The 20146-nt window shown below is 39.3% G+C and overlaps 1 protein-coding gene across 7 annotated transcripts in view; it reads left to right on the top strand.

Moving 5' to 3' along the window:
- LOC105485999 (NEDD4 binding protein 2 like 2) overlaps positions 1 to 20146 on the top strand; it is a 113969-nt gene that overhangs the window by 49223 nt on the left and 44600 nt on the right. For 3 of the 7 annotated variants that reach the window (XM_071081662.1, XM_071081666.1, XM_071081667.1), the window contains one exon: positions 10218 to 10265. The exons of 3 other annotated variants lie outside the window; for them this stretch is intronic. Coding sequence is in view for 1 of the 4 variants with exons in the window: in XM_071081666.1 (XP_070937767.1) it covers positions 10218 to 10227 (10 nt within the window). In the remaining 3 variants the exon portion in view is untranslated. Of the gene's footprint in view, positions 1 to 10217; positions 10266 to 20146 lie in introns of those variants that run through there. One more of the 7 variants, XM_071081661.1, reaches the window with a different exon arrangement.

Below are 20146 nucleotides of genomic sequence, written 5' to 3' on the forward strand. Positions count from 1 at the left end.
CACCCATTTGTATAAGTCAGGGATCCCTAACCCCTGGAACTTCGACCTGACCTGTTGGGAACTGGGCTGCACAGCAGGAGGTGAGCGGTGGGCAAGTGAGCATTACTGCCTGAGCTCAGCCTCCTCTCAGATCAGCAGTGGCGTTAGATTCTTATAGGAGCACGAACTCTATTGTGAACTGTGGATGTGAGGGATCTAGGTTGCTGCACTCCTTATGAGAATCTAACTAATGCCTGATCATCTGAGGTGGAACAGTTTCATCCCCGAAACCACCCCAAAAAATGTTGGGGACTTCTTGTGTAAGTCACCAAATACTCAGATAAAAACAATAGCTTCGGCCAGGCGCAGTGGCTCATGCCTGTAATCCTAGTGCTTTGGGAGGCTGGGGCGGGTGGATCACCTAAGGTCAGGAGTTCAAGACGAGCCTGGTCAACATGGTGAAACCCCATCTCTACTTACCGTACAAAAATTAGCCGGGCATGGTGACAGGTACCTGTAATCCCAGATACTTGGGAGGCTGAGGCAGAAGAATCGCTTGAACCCGGGAGATGGAGGTTGCAGTGAGCCAAGATTGCACCACTGTACTCCAGCCTGGGTGATGAGAGTGAAACTCCATCTCAAAAAGTAAATAAATAAATACATAAAAAACAATAGCTTCCCCTGCCCACCTAGTGGGTAAAATTATTCATTCAACAGCACCTGCTATGTCACAGGCGCTGTCCTATGTACTAGTAGGCAGACAACTTCACAAGTGGAAGAAGAAAAGTAAATCATATGGATGTTAGAAGGTGATAAGGAGAAAAAGCAGGAGAAGGAGGAGAAAAGAGTGTTTTGCCCAGGGTAAGATTATGTGTGTAGGGGAGGGGGATGGAGGGGAACTGGTTGCAGTGTTAAACAAGGTAGGGGTCAATATGGGCTTTACCTGGGAAGGTGACATTTGAGCACCTTAGTTGTCCTAATTTTGGTTTAAACAATTATTAGGAGAATTATTGCACAGCATAAAATGTAAGCCTGATTTTTTTAGTGTTTATTATATGATAACATAAAATTATATTTAGCTGTACATTTTTCTTAGCAGTAGGTATTTGTGAAGCAATGTTGTCAATGTATTGTGTTATTTCTTAGCATTGGAAATGAACTGCAAGTTTTGTTTTTTTTTTAATCAGGAGGGGAATTGACCAAATCTTGGTGATTAAACTAGATTTGTAATATTAGAGGATGAACATTTTGATAGAATTGGAGTTAATGTTAGAATATTGAACCAATTTACCTTGTTAATCATAGTTTATTTGCACACAGCAGTGTGATCTTGTCAAGGGGAAATAAAAAGTTTTTTTCTATATTTGAAGCACTCACATTGAAGTAATGAGAAGGTGTTAGAAGATTTGGAAATTAGTTCCTTTGAGGAATTTAACTTTCAGGGAAATTATGTTTTTATAATCTATATTCTTAAAATATATGCCACTCGATCTCCATACATTTTTTTTTTTAATTTGGCTAAGAATAAATATAATGAGGTCAGTTTATTTAAGGTTAAGGTAGATGTTAACTTGGAGGACTTAGCAGTTGCTATTGTTATTACTGGCAATAATAAACTTTAAAGCACTATTATCTTAAAGTAAAAACAGCGTACATGACAGAAACAGAAAAATTCAACACATCACACTATAGTTCAAATTGGAATTATTCCAATTCATAGCTGATGAGAATGTAATGAAGTCATCAAATAAAAAACTCACCAAATAAACTTTTTTAGAATCTGAGAGTTAACAATTACTGTTAAGCCTTATTAGCTAAGACTGAATTTGCACACAGGGTGTTTCTGTTACAGAGTAAGTTTTGTTTGTTTGTTTGTTTGTTTGTTTGTTTTGAGACAGAGTCTTGCTCTGTCACCCAGGCTGGAGTGCAGTGGCGCAATCTCAGCTCACTGCAACCTCCCAGGTTCAAGAGATTCTCCTGCCTCAGCCTCCTGAGTAGCTGAGATTGTAGGTGTGCACCACCACGAGTTTATGTTTGTTAATCAAAGTTTATACTCAATATATAAGTGGATTTATTATTCTAAAGTGGAGCTTAAATATTGAGAAAACTTTAAACACATTGATTTGTATATTTTCTTTTTTTGCCTAATTTCTTTATTGAAGAAAATATTTGGAGTGCATTTATTTATTTTTTCTATTACAAAAGTAGCTTATTTACGACACATAATCACAAAGAAACCAACCCCTAAAATTTACCACTATTAACATTTTGCATATTCCTGTCTTTCTAAAACATGTATATGCATATATGTTTATATAAACAAACACATATACACACCTTTATTAAAATTGTGGGATGATAATTTACAATTTAAATATATAATTTTATTTTATTTTTATTTCAACTTATAGTTTAGTTACAGGGAGTACATGTGCAGATTGAGTACATGGGAATATTGTGTGATGCTGAGGTTAGGAGTATGGATTCCATCACCAGGTAGTGAGCATTGTACTCACTACCCATCCTCATCCCTCCACTCTCTAGTAGTCCGCAGTATCTCTTGTTTCCATATTTATATCTATGTGTGCCCAATGTTTAGCTCCCATTTGTAAGTGAGAACATGCAGTATTTGGTTTTCTCTTCCTGCACTAATTTGTTTAGGATTATGGCCTCCAGCTCCATCCATGTTGCTGCAAAGGACATAATCTCATTCTTTTTATGGCTGCCTAGTATTCCATGTTGTATATATACCACATTTTCTGAATCCAACCTAACGTAGCTGTATAGTATAATGATACAGAACATAACATTTGCAATCAGAGAAATTTGGGTTTAAGCCTTTGGTTCAATATATTTATTAATTATGCAAGCTAGGCAAGTTTGTCAGCCTTTATTTCTTTATTAAATGGGGATGATGATAGTACACCTCTTATTAGTCGGGCGTGGTGGCACACACCTGTAATCCTAGCTACTTGGGAGGCTGAGGCAGGAGAACCACTTGAACCTGGAAGGTGGAGGTTTCAATGAGCCAAGATTGCACTATTGTACTCCAGCCTGGGCAACAGGAGTGAAACTCTGTCAAAAAAAAAAAATTTAGTTAATATAGTAAGCATAATTATTCAGAAAAATAAAGAGCTTGTAAAAATGTTCACAACATAGTGAAATAAAAATAACAAATGATTCATATTTCCTGTGATGGGAAAGATATTTGTTATATATAAAATCTCACCTAATCCTATGATAACCTCTTTCTTTTTTTCTTTCTTTTTCTTTTTTTTTTATTTTTGAGACAGACTCCCAGAGTGCGGGGATAACAGGTGTGAGCCACCACACATGGCCTTTTCAACATAGTTTGTAGTCTTTAGAGTAGAGTCTTTTTTTTGAGATGGTCTTGCTCTGTCATCCAGGCTGGAGTGCAGTGGTGCAATCTTGGTTCACTGCAACCACTGCCTTCCAGGCTCAAGTGATCCTCCCGCTTCAGCCTCCTGAGTAGCTGGGACTATAGGTGTGCATCGTGATGCCTGGGTGGTTTTTTGTAGAGACAGGGTTTTGCCATGTTGCCCAGGCTGGTCTCCAACTCCTGTACTCAAATCGATCCACCCACCCCGGCCTCCCAAAATGTCAGCATTATAGGTGTGAGCCACTGTGCCCAGCCCAGACTTTAATTCTTGTACTACTTTTTTTTTTTTTTTTGAGATGGAGTGTCAGTCTGTCACCAGGCTGGAGTGATCTTGGCTCACTGCAACCTCCGCCTGCCAGGTTTGAGAGATTGTCTTGCCTCAGCCTCCCAAGTAGCTAGGACTACAGGCACGTGCCACCACGCCCAGCTACATTTTTGTATTTTTAGTAGAGATGGGGTTTCACCATGTTGGCCAGGATGGTCTGGATCTCTTGACCTCAGGTGATCCGCCCACCTCGGCCTCCCACAGTGCTGGGATTACAGGCGTGAGCCACCATGCCTGGCCAAGTCTTGTACTTCTTTTATTAAATTTGTTCCTAAGAATTTTATTCTTTTTGATGATATTGTAAGTAGAATGTTCTTAATTTTTAGACTGTTAATTGCTAATGTATAGCAATACAATTGATTTTTATATGTTGATCTCATATCTTGAGATTTACTAGATTTTTTTATTTATTTACTTATTTTATTTATGTATTTTTTTGAGATGGAATCTTGCTCTGTCGCCCAGGCTGGAGTGCAGTGGCACAATCTCAGCTCACTGCAACCTCTGTCTTCTGAGTTCAAACAATTCTCCTGCCTCAGCCTCCTAAGCATCTGGAATTACAGGTGCAAGCTACCACGCCCAGCTAATTTTTGTATTTTTAGTAGAGATGGGATTTCACCATATTGGCCAGGCTGGTCTCAAACTCCTGACCTCAGGTGACCCACCTGCCTCGGCCTCCCAAAGTGCTGGGATTACAGGCGTGAGTCACCACACCTGGCCCAGTTTATTATTTTTAATAGTTTTTAATTACATTCCTATGAATTTTCTATGTATTAAGATCCTGTTATCTGCAAATAGGCATGTTTTACTTCTTTCTTTCCAATTTGTATTTTAGAATTTTTTTTCTTGCCTAATCGCCCCTGGTGTAATGTTGAATAGAAATGGTGAGAGTGTATATTCTTGTCTTTTTTCTGATCTTCAGGGTGAAATATTTAGCCTTTCACCGTTAAGTATGATGAATGTGGGGTTTCTGTACATGTTTTATATCAGATTGAGGAGGTTTGTTTCTGTTCCTAGTTTATTTTAGTTTTGGGTTTTTTTTTTTTTTTTTTTGAGATGACATCTCTGTTACCCAGGCTGGAGTGCAGTGGCATAATCTCGGTTTACCGCAACCTCTGCCTCCCAGGCTCAAGCAACACTTCCACTTTAGCCTCCTGAGTGGCTCGGAGTACAGGCCCACACCACCATACTCAGCTAACTTTTTAATATTTTTGTAGAGGCAAGGTCTCACTATATTGCCCAGACTGCTCTTGAACTCTTAGGCTCGATGGATCCTCCTACCTTGGCCTCCCAAAGTGCTGGGATTACAGGTGTGAGCCACCACGCCCAGCTCTTAGTTTTCTTCCTGTTTCTAGTTTGCTAAGGGTTTCTGTCATGACAGAATGTTAGATTTTGCCCATGTTTTTTCTTGCATCTTTTGAGATGATGATTGATGATGTGGTTTTTATCCTTTGTTCTACAGATATGGTTTATTACATTAATTGAATTTTGGATGTTAAACTAACCTTGCTTTCCCGAGATAACATAACATTTGGTCATGGAGTGTAATCATTTTTTTATGTAGCTAGATTTAGTCTGCTATTTTTTGAGGTTTTTGCATTCATATTCATAGGAAATATTGGTTTGTATTTTTCTGTTTTTGTGTGATGTTTTTGGTTTTGATATCAAAGTGATACTGGCCTCAGGTTAAATTGGGAAGTAATCCTTCTTCTTCTATTTTTAGAAGAGTTTCTTAAGAATTCATATTCTTCTTTAAATGTTTGATAGCATTCACCAACGAAGCCATCTGGGCCTGGGCTTTTTTGTGTGTGTGAAGTTCTGAACATCTTTTAAAATATAGTTTACCTTCTTTTCCAGCTGTTCTTCATTTACTTCAGGAACTCTTCTGATTTTGTGTGGGTAAAAATAAATGACTTTAATCTTATTTGACAAGAATAATAATCATGTTATACCATTTTCAATAACAAAGTAACAAGGAAGGTGAGAATAAAGGAAGGAAAGAAAACAACATATTTCTAGTGAAATTTTTTGAGGTTAGCCTGTGACTATAATAAAATTATTTTGTAGCAGCGTACCAATATGTCAGTTTGCACAACTCTGTAGAAAACAACTATTTTGTAAGCTGAAAATTTTCTGCTTTCTAAGTATTCTTTATAAATGTCGTGTTCTTATGCTTTTAATTTTATGGCTAAAGGCTATTCATATTGTGGCAATAATTTAGTTATGAGGTTATCTAAGTAGAAATAATTCAACATATTCTAACAGTATTTCATATACTTAAGATGAAGGCAAAATTGTATCTTCTAGCTGTTTTTTAAAAAGAATTACAGCCGGGCATGGTGGCTCACACCTGTTTTCCCAGCACTTTGGGAGGCTGAGGCTGCTGGATCACTTGAGGTCAGGAGTTTGAGAACAGCCTGGCCAACATGGTGAAACCCCATCTCTACCAAAAATACAAAAATTAGCTGAGCATGGTGGCGCTGTTCCAGTAATCCCAGCTACTCAGGAAGCTGAGGCAGGAGGATCCTTTGAACCCCGGAGGTGGAGGCTGCAGTGGGCCGAGATCGCATCATTGCACTCCGGTCTGGGCAACAAGAGTGGAACTCTGCCTCAAAAAAAACAAAAACAAAAACAACAACAACAACAAAAACCTACCCTAGATCCATTTTTAAGAAGAAAATGACTTTATTAAAGATGAAAAACCTTTAGCTATGTTTTTTCAAGTTATATGTTTGCAGTTAAATGCAACTTATAGCACGTCAGACTGTTTTTTCTTATTCTTTTTAATTTATTTTTTATGTATTTATTTTTTGAGACAGAGTCTTTCTCTGTGGCCCAGCCTGCAGTGCAGTGGCACGATCTCAGCTCACTGCAGCCTTGACCTCCTAGGCTCAAGCAATCCTCCCATCTCAGTTCACCCCTCAGGAACTAGGACTACAGACGTGTGCCACCACACCTAGCTAATACTTGTATTTTTTGGAGAGCTGGGGTTTTGCCGTAATGCCCAGTCTGGTCTCAAACTCTTGGACTCAAGTGCTCCTTCTGCCTTGGCCTCCCAAAGTGCTGGAATTACGTAAGTTGTGAACCACTGGGCCTGGCCCCGACTGGTTTTTCTTTTCTTTTCTTTTCTTTTTTTTTCTTTTTGAGACAGAGTTTCACTCTTGTTGCCCAGGCTGGAGTGCAATGGCGTGATCTCGGCTCACTGCAACCTCCGCCTCCCAGATTCAAGCGATTCTCCTGCCTTAGCCTCCCCAGTAGCTGGAATTACAGGTGCGCCCCACCACACCTGGCTAATTTTGTATTGGTTTTCTTAGACTAAGACATACACAACTCCTGAAAGAGCCGGGTAGTATCATTCCCAGCTTGTAAATGTATTCCGTAATGGTGAGGGGTGTTAGCAAACAAAACAAAACAAAACAAAAAACTGTAGCATAAAATTACTAAATGGTTATTATTTTAGAAATTAATTTTTTAAAAGTAATCATGCAGTGCTGTTATCCATTCCTGCTCTACCCGCATACAGTAAGTATAAATAAAGATCATCTGCCATGTTCCTATCTTTCGCTGTGTGCTAGTCTGGAGGCCAAGATGTACTGAAATTTTGTGATGTACAACCTACAAAAATTAATTGTATTTTTATATACTAACTTAGTCTCACTAAGTAGTTATAGCAGGAAATACTCTGAAGCTTACCTTAATAGCTTTAATGAGGAAATTTTAAATAAGAATATAGAGGTTAAAATAGGTTGAAGAAAAATATTTTGTTCATCAAAGGCCACCTGCATTTTTTTTTCTTTTTTGAAAATGAGATGACACTTCTCTGCCCTTATCTGTAGCATATGAACTTGACTTAGTTTTCCAGTTGCCCTGATAGATTTGCTTTGCCCATCTACATTTTCCCACAGTACTTGTCTTCAGTTGAACCCATTTGTGAAAATACTAGTGGTGAATTATAGCCTCTGGCTAAGTGTGAGAATAGGGTTTCCCAAGTTAAGATTTCATTTGACTAATAAACATTAGTGCTGGGCTGTAAGTAAACTAATGGACCAAATATAATGGCTACTGCTTCAGATATCAATGTTTAAGTTTACCACATAGTGAAATAATTGGATGAAAATTCATAGACATTGAAAAGTAATTGAATTTAGAGCACACTAGAGTTTAAAAAGTCTGAATAAGTATGTCTTAGTTTGAAATACAAACAAACTAGTAGTACATGGAACCAAATACCAACCCAAAAGGTAATATTGTCATATGAAATTAGCGTAAGAGAAATTTAAATTTTGTAGCCAAAATAAAATATCTAAACGTTCTTAACAGATGAAATAACATGAAAACCTTTACAAAATGATGTCTTAGTTTTATAATCTTTCCTTTTATTCTCTGGGATTCAGAGTAGAAGCAGTCTTTTTCTCTTTCACCTACTGATGGGAAAACCGTATGAAATATGACTGTAAAGAGTCTAAGGCCAGGCACAGTGACTCACGCCTGTAATCCCAGCACTTGGGAGGCTGAGGTAGGAGGATCACTTGAGGTTAGGAGTTTGAAACCAGCCTGGCCAACATGGTGAAACTCTATCTGTACCAAAAATACACACACACACACACAGACACACACACACACACACACACACACACAAAATTAGCTGGGCGTGTAGTCCCAGCTCCTTAGGAGGCTGAAGTAGGAGGATCACTGACTAGAACCCAGGAGGCAAAGATTGCAGTGAGCCAATATGGCACTACTGCACTCCAGCCTGGGTGACAAAGTGAGACTCTGTCTTAAACAAACAAGTCTAATTACAAGTAATCAATTTAATTATAATCACACTAGGTATGTAAACCCCACTATAACAACTCATTGTATATAGTCAGCTAAAATAAATATATTGTGTCATCTTAAGTATAATGATAACCTGATAAAACAACTAAACCTAGTATGAATAAAAATTTATTTAACAGATAACTATTGATCACCCATTATGAATCAGGCATTGGCTAGGATCCTGAAGGGTATTGCTTAAGTTTTGTATGTCTTTTATTGACATTTTACATGCAACATTTAAGACATACAAAAAAGATAAGCATAAGCCAATGGTGTTCATTTATTCGTAGGCCAGCTACAAATATAGTTGAAAGCCCCCATGTACCATATACCCTGGAAGATACAGGCAACAGAGCTCTGAAGGTTTAAAGTATAGGTTTAAATTAAAGGTTGAAATTATTTACAAGAGTATATACTTAAATTTTGAACTGTAGAATACTGTAAAATTCATTACACAAAACAAAGACAGTATAGGCAATATTTGCGTCTAGTTCCCAAGGCTAGAATATGACAGGGTCGCCATCTGCATTCAGATATAAAGTTCCAGAAACTGGACTAGACTGAGTCAAGTATTTACAGAATAAGAGTTTGAATAACAGTCAAGAAGCAAAGCTAAACAAAAACCAGGAAAACTGGCCCTGAATGTAAAATTTGAGGTTTGAATTAAAGCCATGATCTTATAAGCCACAACCAGAGGCTTACCCCTTTTTTGGATCATGGACTACTTTCAGAACCCAGTGAAACAGTTCCTCTGCCTATAAACAGTCCTTGTAATAGTCCCTCTTCCATTAAAATTACATACATGTACGTACATATACTATTCAATTTGGGGGAGTTCAAAGATCCTCTGAAGTCTTGAATATCTGTAAGTGAATACTGGTAGTCAGCTTGGGGTGGAGAGAAAGTGATTTGAGTTAGGAGACTAAGTAATGTGAATGAGTCTGAGACTATAAGGTGAAAGTAGGATGATAGTGTCAATCAGTGAACTTCAAACTAGTCCACAGAAGAGTTCAGGCAGATAGTGGGAGGCTGTATAAGTGGAGCTTTGAGCATGCTGTGTCTTCAACCAGAACACTTCCCTTCACTTTCACTTGTTTGTATGTGTGGCTTTCATTTAAAATTTTGATTAATAGATGTATTTTAATCCTAAAGATATTTAGGGGACTTTTAAAGGCAGAACACAATCTAAAAAGTGCAATCTTTTTTTTTTTTTTTTGAGATAGAGTCTTACTCTGTTGCTGAGGCTGGAGTGCAGTGATCTCAGCTCACTGCAACCTTTGCCTCCTGGGTTCAAGCGATTCTCCTGCCTTAGCCTCCCGAGTAGCTGGGGTTAAAGGTGTGCACCACCATTCCTGGCTAATGTTTGTATTTTTAGTAGAGAAGGAGTTTCACCATATTGGCCAGGCTGGTCTTGAACTCCTGACCTCAAGTGATCTGCCCTCCTTGGCCTCCCAAAGTGCTGGGATTACAGGCGTGAGTCACTGTGCCCGACCTAAAAAGTCCAATCTTTAGGTACAAAAAACCTTTTTGAGTTATATTAACTATACAATCTCGGAGAAATCATACTCTATGAGTTCTTCAGTCTATAAAATGAAAATAATAGTACCACAGTTGTGAATTTGAACAAGATGATGTTTATGAAAGCACCTTAAAAGTTGTGAAGCACCATCTAAATGTTATTTCCATTTTCAGGTGTGACTGAAGAAATATCAAATGTTTCCTAGTAAGACAGCAACTCAGGTGAGATGGAAACTCTAAGTAATAATATAATGGATCTAGCGTCTGACTTTCAAAGATTAAAACTATGTCTAAAAAAGTCTCTTTATTGTTGAAGAGACGTTAAATATGATGCCATCCAACTAACTAGTAAGTGATTGAATTCTCACTAAAATTCCCTGTCAAGTGGACTTTTAATCTGGACTCTATCTGATACTACTTTCCTTCTGCCTGAATTTCACTCTTTACAATTGCTTTAAATAAGGTTCTCCAGGTCAAATCTCTGTTTTTGTTTCTTTGAAAATATATTTATTTTGCTCCCCTCCATGAACAATATTGTCAATAGATATAGAATAGTAGGTTGACAGTTCTTTTCTCTCATGACACTGAAATTATCATTTCACTGTCTTCTTCCTCAGTTGTTACTGATAAGAAGTCAGCTAGAAGTCTAATCGTCGTTCCTGTGAAGATAGCCTGTCATTTTCGGGCTGATTTTAAGGCCTTCCCTTTGACTTTAAATGTTTTGAAGCTTCATTATAATGTGTTTGAGTGAGGATTTTTTGTGTCTTTATCTTATTTCGGATTTGCTACTTTTTTTTTTTTTTAATCTGGGATGGTGTATTTCATCAGTTTTGGAAACTTACCAGTGATAAATCTCTTGAAACATTCACTCTGTCTTATTTTCTTCTCTCTCTCTGTCTCAGTCTGAGTCTCTGTCTCTCTCCGTGTCTCCCTGCACTCCCCTTTTCCTGAGACTCCAATTGTATGTTGATCTTCTCATTCTCCCTTCTGTCTCTTAATCTTCATATTTTTTATCATTTTATTTCTTATTGCTGCTTTCTGGATATTTTCTGCAGATGTCTTTTTCCATTTACCAATTCTTCCATTAGCTGTCCTTAACTCATGATCTTGTTTGTTGACAAGGTTTTTTTCAGTAATTAATATTTTTTCATATTTATACATTTTGGGGATACTTTTACTTTTTCTTTTTCTTTTTTTTTTTTTTTTTACTTCTGAAGAAAAAACAAAATTTCATTGTTTTAATAATTACTGGCGGGGCGTGGTGGCTCACGCCTATAATCCTTAGCACTTTGGGAGGTCAAGGTGGGCGGATCATGAGGTCAGGAGATCGAGACCATCCTGGCTAACACAATGAAACCCCATCTCTACTAAAAATACAAAAAAAAACCCCAAAAAACAAAATTAGCCAGGTGTGGTGGCAGGTGCCTGTAGTCCCAGCTACTTGGGAGGCTGAGGTGGGAAAACGGCATGGACCTGGGAGGTGGAGCTTGCAGTGAGCCCAGATCATGCCACTGCACTCCAGCCTGGGCAACAGAGTCAGATTCCGTCTCAAAAAATAAATAAAAAATAAAAAATAAAAATTACTTCAAGATATGAAAACACTGATAACTAGATTTCCTTTACATATTTATCTTGGCATGTAGAGTAAATATGGCCTATGTTACGTTTTCAATAATATAATGTTTTTTGTTTTTTGAGATAAAGTTTTGCTCTTGTTGCCCAGGCTGAAGTGCAGTGGCATGATCTTGGCTCACTGAAACCTCTGCCTCCTGAGTTTAAGTGATTCTGCTGCCTCAGCCTCCCGAAGTAGCTGAGATTATAGGCACCCGCCACCACACCCAACTAATTTCTCTTTTGTATTTTTAGTAGAGGTGGTGTTTCACCATGTTGGCCAGGCTGGTCTCAAACTCCTGACCTCAGGTGATCCACCCACCTCAGCCTCCCAAAGTGCTGAGATTACAGGTGTGAACCACTGTGCCTGGCCAATAATATCGTAACACTTTTCCTACTCTTTGAATTCTGTCTTGTACAGTTGTACTTGCTTTTTTGTACTTCCGAAATCACCAATTATATTCTTTCTCAGTTAAATCTCTATACACAACAGACAGAATTCTCAGACCTTCTATGGCAAAATATTCCAGATGGGTTAATGTCTCCTGAACAAATAGAGAATCTTCTGAAAGTCTCTCATAAATCACTGTATCAGCCCCTTTGCAGTAGAGCCAGACCAGAGCCATCCCATAGGGGTCCAGACAATTATAGACATCCTTTTTCTATTACTAGAAAACTCCAGGACATTAAGAATTTCAAAAGTATTTTTCTCCCGTAGCTTCTATGGTGACAGTATGGTGTTCTTATACAAAGAACAAGCCATGTTCTTTTGCTCCTTTCACTAAAGCTGCTTTGGCTGGGGAGGAAGCCTGGTAGATTATATTATTTCCATCTGTCTTTGGAATAACAGTGTGGTACACAGATACAGTCTTTTGTGGGATGACCATTCTCAAAGTTCTCCAATAATTTGGAGTCATAAAATTCACAGGACTCTGGGATGGAAGATGTCTGACCATAAATTGCACCTGCAATGGTACCCTTCTTAAATGTCCTAATATTCCTGTTTTATTAGGAAATAGATGTTTTACCTGCCCAAGTTCTTCGCTGAGATTGAATGTTCTGGCCATGGTGTAGACATTATTTACTTTATAATGCATATCTTCATCCCAGTGTATAAACTGGGCCTGAATATATTTCACAATTTTCCCACAGCGACCAGCAGACTAATGGGGATGAGGTTCTGGTACAAGATGATGAACACCAGTATGTCAAACAATGACTTGGGAGCTGGAATCAAGGACATGACCAAGAGCAGCAGGGCAAAAGGGAGACTGGCACATTGGTCACTTTCTCAACCTTTGATCTCTTAAGAGGTGATTTGACAGAATTCTGCATGAATTTTGTCTCAAATCCAGCATAAACAACTATGCCAATAATCCACTGAGTATTTCTCAGCTGTGTACCTCTTAACAAGACCTGGTCAGGCCCAATTGGAACAGAGCTTTTATCACTTAGGCTCAAGGTTCCAGCAAAGCTATTGAAATGACGATTAGGTCTATTTTTCCAGATAGGCTGAACAATCGGTTTTCTGATTGCATTCAGCCTGTTTCTGGCAAAGCCTGCTCTAGCTTGAGATCTGTCTCTCCATCCAGATTAGGTGTTGCTATATAACAGTCGGCTGAGGTTCACTGGAAGACATCAGCACTATGTCCGTAGGAAGGAACTCCCAGTTCTTTGTAATAACTGTTTTGTGTGCCGTATGTCATTTACAGTCTTCTGTAACCTCTTTGATCCCTGAAATCAGAGGCAAGAGAGTTGTATATTTTCCTGTTGGAGACACATCTGGAATTTGCTGCAATACATTAATGAACAAGAAAGCATTGGCAGCTTTGGTAAATTGCAGATACAAAAACTCAGGGAGAAATGACCACATGCTGTACTTGGCTGTGCTGATGTAGTTTTTGCAGAAAATAGTTCTTAAGGGGGTCATTGATGTAAATGGTGCAGTCTTTTGGCCCTTCTAAGCCTTGCATAGTTCATAGCCAGGGCATCCTCTCCTCCACTTTCTGACTGCCCAAGGAGAAATAAGTAGATCTCAGACTGCTCAGCTGGTGTATGATAGTGGCAAGAGTACTATTTGTTACACATTTAAGTTCACTGGTAATCCCCTAAGGCAGAGCTCCCTAGCACAAGTGCTGGGGCTCAGTGTTCCTCTTCACTAAAGGCATGGCTCACAATCATATAATCGTTGACTGCGGGTTGCAGAAATTTCCCTCAAGTAGCATCACTACTTTGGTTCAGTTATCAGTAGTGGTAACAGCAATCAAAACTAAAATGGTCTGTGTTCCCGCTGGGGCTGCACTCGAGCTGCATGGTCCTGCCGCACCCACCTTGCACCACATTGCTGGGGGTACTTTTTCAACTTTATTTAGTTATTATTTAGAGTTTCTTATTCCCTACAGTCAGTTTAGATGTATCTTTATAAATAGTGAATGTAGTTATTGTACATGCTGTATATCCACAGTACCTCAGGTCTGTTTTTGCTGTTCCTTGTTCATGGTTATATGTTTCCAATGTATTCAGTTATTTTTTGCTTTGAGCTACTCATTTTTCTTGGAATTTTATTTGTATCAGTATTTTTGAGCCCTTGGATAAAAATAGATTTCTCCAGCAAGGATTATGTTTACTTCTCCCAGGTGCCAGGCAGCAGTACCAGCTGAGATTGTTCTAAATTACTGGTCTGCAGTTTTCTAGACTATACAGAGAGCAGCTTGTGAGGGATGGGTTGTGGTTCCAGATCCTTAGATGTGATGTTCCCTACCCTAATCCACTCAGCATCAGAATTCCACATAATTTATTTTTCCTTGCAGTTTTGTTTGGAGGCTAGAGATAAGTTTCTGTTCACTTTTAGACAAAAGCAAAGAAGCCCTTTGAGGTCTCAGCTTTATTAGAGAGGGAATTGTTATTGGCCTGCTCCCTTACCCTGTTACTTGTGCCCACAAAAAGCCCTAATTCTGCAAAAACCCTGAAGATCCAGTTCATCTGGTTTATCAAATGTTTTCAAAGGCAGCTGAGGTCAGCTGACCCTTCTGGTTTCTTGCCTTCAGGAATCCTGGGAATTCTGTAATTTTTCAGAAGCTCATCAGTGCATTTAGAAAAGATTTTGAAAAAATGCTTAATCCAGGATTTAGTTGTTTGATCCTGTTACCTACTTACTATATTCCTGGAATTCTCCTCAATACAATTTTAATGTATCCAGATAGACAGAATTGAACGAAATATTTCACCTCTAACAAGATATATCACGCCTTTTGTGTGAGAGATTCTTGTTCTATCTTTCCTGCCCTTCTCCCTTTGCCGTATTTTTCTTATCTGTCTTCAACTTATTTTCGTTGTAGTATATGTGACTTCATAATGATATAGGAGTTAAGAAATTACTTAGGCAGATAGTAGGGGTATGGGAGTCCTCAGTAAGGCTTTTCTTTTTAATGAAAAGCAGCCCCTAATTATTTTCCTTTCTAAGGAAGAGCTGCAGACATAGACACTGGCAGTTGTGCCAATCATGTTCAAGATGGAGGCTCCATCTTCCCTTCTCTTTGTCAGCCAGGTGTACAGAAAGAAGCAGACAAGGTGGCACCGATCAGCTGGAATGTCCATTTGCACAATAAGATAGTGTGGGGTAACCAGCCTTCCCTGGGCACTATGTGGATGTCATACCTGATTAAACCAATCTATGAGCCCTATGTGAATCATACACCACCTCCTCAAACTGGACTATAAAGCTTGGAATATATGTGCTAGCCAATCCTTTTTCTGTTTGGAGACCCTCTCGTGGATGACCTGCTTTCTCATTATGAGGAAGCTTTTTCTCTCTCTTCTTTTTTTTTTTTTTTTTTTTTTTTTTGGGGACGAGTCTTGCTATGCCGCCCAGGCTGGAGTGCAGTGGCGCGATCTCGGCTCACTGCAAGCTCCACCTCCCGGGTTCACGCTATTCTCCTGCCTCAGCCTCCCGAGTAGCTGGGACTACAGGTGCCCACCACCACGTCCGGCTAATTTTTTGTATTTTTAGTACAGACAGGGTTTCACTGTGTTAGCCAGGATGGTCTGAATCTCCTGACCTCATGATCCAACCGCCTCGGCCTCCCAAAGTGCTGGGATTATAGGCGTGAGCCACCGCGCTGGGCCTCTCTCGCTTTTCTTTTTCTGTTTAACTTTGTGCTCCTAAATCCGTTCCTCGTGTGTGCCCATGTCCTGAATTCTTTCTTGACCTTGACCAAAAATCAGGGTATATACCCCAGACAATGGAGCTGTTTCAGTAAGCCACTATAAATCATTTCTTGATTGAGTGTGCAGATAAATAATTTCTTTTTAATCTACATTTGCTCTGACCTGGGCAAGAACAGACTGAGGGAATTTATCTGTAGTGCTGATTCTCGGCACTTTTGAATATGAGAATGCTTTGTAATGACAAATTTTAACAGTTTCTGCATGGTGACAGTATAATTTTAGTGTCCAGTGATGAAAAATACATAACAGAATGCTAAGTGACACTTTTTAATTAATCATAACCTCATCTATATAGTTATGTATAATATTAACACAGGTATATGTGACAGGTATTAGACATTTTTGATGCACATATGGATGCATAGATAACGTACAGTACTCCATTGTCAGGGGCTCACGGGAAGAAGATACTCTTTCCCATAATCCTTTAAATGCTACTTAAGATTGTATTAACTTTTTGTTAGCCATGTGACTTTTTAAAGTCAAAGTAAATGTAACACCCCTAGCTCTTTTATCACATGGTCTATGGCTAAATCACATTTTTATTTTAGTGTGGGGGCTGGGTGGAGTCTCACTGTATCCCCCAGGCTGGAATGCAGTGGCATGATCTCAGTTCACTGCAACCTCTGCCCTCCCAGACTCAAGCAATTCTCCTGCCTCAGCCTCCCGAGTACCTGAGATTACAAGCACATGCCACCATGCCCAGCTAATTTTTTTGAGGTTTTTTTTGGTTTGTTTTTTCAGTAGAGATGGGGTTTCACCATGTCAGCCAGATTGATCTCAAACTCCTGACCTCAGGTGATCCACCCACCTCGGCCTCCCAAAGTGCTGGGATTACAGGCGTGAGCCACTGTGATAGGCTGCTAAGTACATTTCTATCATATATATTTGTATAATTGACCGTGATATTTTGTGGATTTGTTTGAATTTTTCCAACTTTTTATTAAGGAAAATTTGATATGTAAGGAAAAGTTAATATATATAATATAATAGTAATAAACTATATACCTTCTATCCACATTCAAAATCATTAATATTTTGCCATTTTTGCTTTATAGATATATGTATATATGAATATGTATGTAAGTTTACACATTTATTTACTTGCAGAACTATTTGAAAATAAGTTGCAGATTTGACCTTTCACTCCTAAGTGAAGGCATTCCTAAGAATAAAGGCATTTTCTTTCATAACCATGATACCCTTATTATACACAAGTAAATTAACAAAAATTCTATAATAATTCAAATTTCTGCCATTGTCACAAAACTATTTGTAGTAAGCAGAAAAATGCTTCCCCTGTACCCAAAGGTATCCATGTCCTAATCCTCTGAACCTCTGACTATGTTACCTTACATGGCAACTGGGGAATTAAGGTTGCTCATCAATTGAACTTAAAATAGTGAGATTATACTGGATTATTTGGTGGGCCCTTAATCCACTTTTAAGAGTCCTTAAAAGTGGATGATAGAGGCAGAAAAACAGAGTCAGAGGGAAATGTGACTATGGGAGAAAGGCACAGAGAGAGACAGTGTTGCTGGATTTGAAAATGGAAGAATACAAGCCAAGGAATGTCAGTGACCTCTGGAAAAGAGACTGGAAAGGACAAGGAAACGGACTCTCCCATATACCTTTCAGAAAGCAACCCATCCCTGCTGAAACCTCGATTTTAATCCAGTAAGACCTGTTTTGGACTTCTGACCTATAGAATTATAAGATAATAAGCTCGTATGATTTTAAGCCACCAAATTTGTGGTGACTTGTTACAGCAGCAATAGAAAATGAATACACTGTTTTTTGTAGCTTTATTTTTTTTCTCCCCAAACTAGGATCCAGTCAATGTTCACACCTTGTGTTTAGTTGCTCCTTATCTTTGGTTGTTTCTAAAAATAAATTTGATAATATATTTGATTTAACCTATCAAAATATTATTTCAACATATAATAAATAATTTTTTTTTTTTTTTTTGAGATAGAGTCTCCTTCCATTGCCCAGGCTGGAGTGCAGTGGCGCAATCTTGGCTCACTGCAAGCTCCGCCCTCTGGGTTCAAGCGATTCTCCTGCCTCAGCCTTCTGAGTAGCTGGGATTACAGGTGCCTACTACCTTGCCCAGCTAATTTTTTGTATTTTTAGTAGAGATGGGGTTTCACCATGTTGTCCAGGCTGGTCTCGAACTCCTGACCTCAGGTGATCTGCCCACCTTGACCTCCAAAAGTGCTGGGATTACAGGCGTGAGCCACCACGCCTGACCAGTCTTTTAAAAATTGTTAATAAGTTGTTTTACTTTTTAAAAATCATACTCTTTGAAATCCAGTTTAGACTTACAACACATCCCAATTCAGACTAGCCACATTTCAAGTGCTTAGTAGCTACATATTAATTAATGACTATTGTATTTGTCGTGCTCTACATATTTGGAAATTGCTTTACTCTCTAAAAGGCAGTTCTAGCAGAGAGGGATGTCTTCCAGGCTATTTTCACTTTCACTGAAAGTGCTGGGTAAGAGTGGCAGACCAGGAGTCAGGAGATGGATTCCTCGCCTAAGCTCAGCTAGCTTCATCTCACAGGTGTGACCTTTCTGGACCTTGATTTCTTCATCTTCAGAGTAAAAAACTTTGGAATAGGCCATATTTGAGGCAGAGCTCTAGGCCAGGTGGCATATCTGTTACTCTAGGGAGGAGCTTTTCAGGTGTTGTGGGTACCTTTGCTTTGATCAGTGCCAGCAGGTGATGAACGTGCCTTCATTGGTCAGCTCTTTAGACTTCCCTTGAGTGTGAGGGGAAAAAGAAGAAACTGTTCTTCGTCCTTACCAGTGGCATTATATATGAAGAAAAATCACCAGCACAGCAAAAAGGAAGTGTTGCACTTTCAGCCACTGATTCTGCAGCACCAAATGAGTAAGAACCAGAAAGTGGAATCTTCTTAGTATTGACGTTTCTTTCTCTGAGTGACTGACTCAGCATTTCTCTGTAATTTTTTAGATTATATTTTTAGGACAGTTTCAGGTTTATAAAAAACTTGAGCAGAGTACAGAGAGTTCCCATATGACCTCCTCTTGGTCACTTGTGATGTGAACAGTCCTCCACCTTTTCTTATTAATCCGCTCATTACGATGTTGTCTTTAAGAGTTAAGGCCAGTTGTCTTATAGACCATCCTATTTTCTGGATTTATCTGATTGTTTTCCCTACGGTGTCATTTAACATCTTCTGGCCTTTGCATTTCTTGTAAAGTGGAAGTTAGGCCTAGAGAGAGGCTTCATTAAATTCAGGTTAAATATTTTGGGCAAGAATTATTCATAGGTGATGTATTTTTATTCTTCTTAGATATCCTTTTGCGAGGGTGTGCTGTCACACCCAGTGTCAGGTTCTGGCCCATGCTGAGGTCCCAAGGGAGTGGGTGGATGGGCAACAAATAGCTGAAAGAACACTCAAGGGGCTGTAGGCAGGTGAATATGGTTTTATTCAGCACCTCTTTCATCAGCAGCTCACTTGCACTAGCTCCCTCATCAGCAACTCTCCTGCAGCAGCTGTCTGACACTGCTTTTATCTTGGCTGTCGGCTCCAGCTCTGCCTCTCCTGCCGCTCCCACACACAGCTGCATTCCCTGGCCTACAAGGCAGGCTCTCCCTTACAGGGTTAGCAGCTTAACTCTTTCTCTGGGTACAAGACGAGCTGGGCCCTGGCTCCCCCTTGTCTGCCTACAAGACGGACAACTCTGGCTCGCTCTCTCTCTTTCTCTGGGTGCGCCTGCACAAGCCCTGTGCACGGCGTCAGCAGGGCAGTTATACCTTTCTCAAACAATAGTGGCTCCGAGCCCAGTATGAGCTTACACAAACAGGTTATATAACAAGTGGAGTATGAGCCTGCGCCCTTAAAATCACTGAGTCATTCTGGCCCAGATGTCCATCTTGGCCTATTCGTTGACCAAAGCACATCCATATACCTTAAATTTCACCCTCTAGGCCAAGAGAGATAGGTTTTGGGCACAGAGGCCCAATAAACACACATAGGCTTCATACATAAGCCTGACACATAAGCTTTGGGCATGCAGGCCTGATATACAGTTTTGGTACATAGGCCCCGACACAGGTCCAACACATACATAAGTTTCTGGACACACAGGCCCTTACATACATAAGCTTTGATAAACTGCCTAGCTATTAGTGCATTTACCATAGGTGTCACCTCCTTGGTCATCATCGTTCACATTGCTCTGAGTTCAGCCCATTGGCTACTTTGCCTGCACCTGTTTTCAAACCATATGG

This window comes from Macaca nemestrina, chromosome 16 (assembly GCF_043159975.1).
Source record: "Macaca nemestrina isolate mMacNem1 chromosome 16, mMacNem.hap1, whole genome shotgun sequence".
Taxonomy (NCBI): Eukaryota; Metazoa; Chordata; class Mammalia; order Primates; family Cercopithecidae; genus Macaca; species Macaca nemestrina.